Source organism: Aplysia californica, unplaced genomic scaffold (assembly GCF_000002075.1).
Source record: "Aplysia californica isolate F4 #8 unplaced genomic scaffold, AplCal3.0 scaffold00501, whole genome shotgun sequence".
Classification (NCBI taxonomy): domain Eukaryota; kingdom Metazoa; phylum Mollusca; class Gastropoda; order Aplysiida; family Aplysiidae; genus Aplysia; species Aplysia californica.
The window spans coordinates 253,081-256,478 of record NW_004797771.1 but is presented as its reverse complement, the minus strand read 5'-3'; the positions used below and the strand labels follow the sequence as shown (position 1 = coordinate 256,478).

General features: G+C 37.0%; 1 protein-coding gene across 2 annotated transcripts in view; it reads right to left on the bottom strand.

The window, feature by feature from the left end:
• Positions 1-1,312: 1,312 nt before the first annotated feature.
• The window catches only part of LOC101849397, an 8,657-nt gene continuing 6,571 nt past the window's right edge, over positions 1,313-3,398 (bottom strand). For both annotated transcript variants that reach the window (XM_035971771.1, XM_013086758.2), the window contains exons 5-6: positions 2,790-2,879; positions 1,313-1,961 (exon numbers count right to left, since the gene is read on the bottom strand). In XM_035971771.1, coding sequence (XP_035827664.1) covers positions 1,911-1,961; positions 2,790-2,879 — 141 coding nt within the window. In that variant the 3' untranslated portion in view covers positions 1,313-1,910. The remainder of the gene's footprint in view (positions 1,962-2,789; positions 2,880-3,398) is intronic.

Genomic DNA, 3,398 nt, shown 5'->3' with positions numbered 1-3,398 from the left:
GAGAGAGAGAGAGAGAGAGAGTGTGTGTGTGTGTGTGTGTATGTATGTGAGTGTGTGTTTGTGTGTGTGAGTGATGAAAAGATGTGACTGTAGATGAGCTTTCCCATTGTGAACAAAGGAATGCGAAATGAGGCACGTATTTTTCGAAGTATTAAAACGCACACAGTTAACAATACCTAGATTTATATTTCCAGTATTACTTCGGAGCAGTTACAAGAACATGTCGTCATTTGGATGCTTTTTAATACGTGTAGAAATGTACTACCAACTGTCAGAAGTGCAGTTTGACGATGTCTGTAATAAACTGGTAAAACAGTAACTCCTAGAACCGTCTCTATTTCTTGTCTGACCTTTTATGTTTTATCCTTTACAGGTCTACAAACTATCAAAAATACCTAAGAAACCTGTGCTAAGCTGTCTCATGATTTGACCTCCAGCAAACCACGCTTTGGACGTAGTAAACTGCGGTGCGCGAGAGCTTAGTACAATGTATCGGAGTAAAAGAAAAGATCGCACAATGTTCCTAGCCAATTATCTCATTACAAAAACACCTTTTCACTAAATGGCTCGTCACAACCAATCAATAATGCATTTTCCTTCTTTCATTAGGCTTATCAATTTCGAAATGTACTTGTATTTTTTAAAGAATGAAACAGTTTTTTCTCTCTCCTGAAAAATGTTGGTTTTGATTTAGGGCTTGTGACTTTGTATCAAGAGGCCGACAATTTGTTTTAATGTAATATGTTTCATTGATGCCTATTTGTCTTCTCTCTTTTTTATTTTGTTCTTTAGTGTTAGGTCCACATTAATGTTACAATACTTCCATATATAAGGGTAGTTCTTGCTTACGATCTTTCTACAATACCGTTTCAAAATATTAATGGTTTTGATTCCATTATCATATTTTTCAACTACATTCCCCATAATATTAATAATAATAGCAATAATAATAATAATAATAATAATAATAATAATAATAATAATAATAATAATAATAATAATAATAATAACAATAATAATAATAATAAAAATAATAAAACGCTACAAAGAGGCATTCGGTGTACATGTGAGAAAGAGAAAAAGACAGACAGACAGACAGACAGACAGACAGACAGACAGACAAACAGACAGACAGACAGACAGACAGACAGACAGATAGACAGACAGACAGACAGACAGACAGACAGACAGACAGACAGACAGACAGACGGACAGAGGGAAAATGGATGTACGTGTGTAAGGGGGTACATTGGTGTGCACTTTCGAGCTTTGCGCATTTGCAATATTACTGTTTCGGCGGTTTTCGGGGGGGGGGGGGGGGGGGGGTTGACTCCCGTTGACAGTACAAAACGACCAAATGAAATACATCTGTAAAAATTACAAACTGCGCTTTCAGTTCAATTTAAATATTGTCTATTTTTTCTTTTCTATCACCTTTTGAGTGTGGAGGTCTTTTATTCTTGAACAAATAGACACACAAAAATAAACAATATTTTAATTGTTCGTCTTCATTGTCATTGCAAGTAGCAATAATACATACATGTCATCAACATTGCCTTTCCCCCTGCATCAGGGTATAGGCCACCAACAAACACTTTCGACTTTTCCATTTCCTAGGCTGGACTTTTGGTATTGTTCTACATCTTCCCACTTTCTGTACAGCATTCTCTGTGACTCTCCTCCAGCTAATACATAGATGTGAGAAGTTATCTTTGTATCAGTGATGTGGTTTGATAACGCAGGGTGAAGTCAGCGTCTTCTACTTCTTCTAGGCATCACCACCGTTCTTATCTGTCCATAGATAAATGTGACCGTAACTGTCTATTCGTCGGCAACAGATCAAAATGTTTCCCCGAAAACATGTATGTGTATGACGCCGCTCTTTGTAAATTGGACATAGTAGTATTTCTTCACTGGAACTGCAGCAAAATCACTGCATAAGTCAGGATCAAGCTGAAGATCTGTGGATATAAAAAATGAAAAAAGTGTGCCAAAAGTACAACAACAAGTCGACTGCACGATGATTCATTTCGTAAAATTTCCAACAAGTTTGAATTCAAATGTTAGCTTATGGATACACTCCCTAAATAAAAGGCAGGTTAACATATTTTTTACAGCTCAACTTAAAATAATGATTTATTATCCCAGTGTGTCTAAATAAAGAAAACCTAAGCACTGGAAGCATAAAGTCACTAGTCTTATCACATCTCTTCTATTCATAACAGCATTATAAGAAATTTTAAGATGTTTGTGTTATTATTTTGGCAATGGGGAGAAAAGAGGGGGGGGGGGGGGGCGCTGCGACAATCATTTCCATCTTTGTTCTGCTCCTGAACACGATTTCGATTTCGATATCATAATTTGAAATGAATTCTTTATGAAACAATAATTCAAAGTTCTTAAACGTTGCCTTGTTCTTTCTTCAAAAGAAGTGGAGTAAGTATAAGCAATAAAGGAATCGTGCGTATTCCGTTTTCCAGTGTCTTCACGAACAACTAAACACAATTAAAACACCAGTGCCTGTGGTGTTGTGGTTAGGCGTTTCGTTATCGCACACATGAGACCCGAGTTTGATTCCCGAGTGGGGAGAGAAGTAATGGGTATCGGCATTCGAATTTCAAACGCTGAAATGGCTAAACCACTTGATCCTCTGCTGTTCGATGCTGTTCCCACCATGTCTCTGATTACCTCTCAATTCGAATCATGGAAATAATGACAAGAAAGAGAAGGGGAATAATAACGAAAAGCGCTCACCATCCACCCTACACACACCCATAAACCGTACGTACCGTTAGCATGAACTCCTTGGTCACTGTCACCATGCCCAGTACTGTAAACCCCATGCTGGGTCCGTTCAACTTGGCAAGGAATAATTGCAGCTAGGGATATGAATGTATGCACAAAACTATGATCAGTCAGAATAAGGTGAGCATGTAAATATTTAACTGAGATGTTAGAAATAAGAATAATATTATCCGTTTTCTCTCGACCTTTATGCCTCTATAACGTCATAACAATTATCCTAAACCCCAGCAAATTCATCTTATCTAATCAAAATATACGTATTGCATGGAGCCTTCGTTTTTACTCAGTGTAGGGTTTTATTTTATACACAGGTTAAATAGGAGGGGACTTATACTTATAGGGAGGTTTGTGAAGCTAAAAATTTGATTTGATGACAATATTGGCTGTGTACAAATTATTGTTGAATAGCCTCCCGTATGCTGAGAGTTAAAAAATAATTAATGAAGTACTTTGCTGAAGAAGTATAAGAGTTTCATAACGGTATTTTTAAAGCCACCATGACTAAGTCAAATGGACAAAAGACAAATAGAAAAGTCATATTTCTATTAATTTTTATCCCGCTCTCTCGCCCTCTCCCCCCTCTCTCTCTCTCT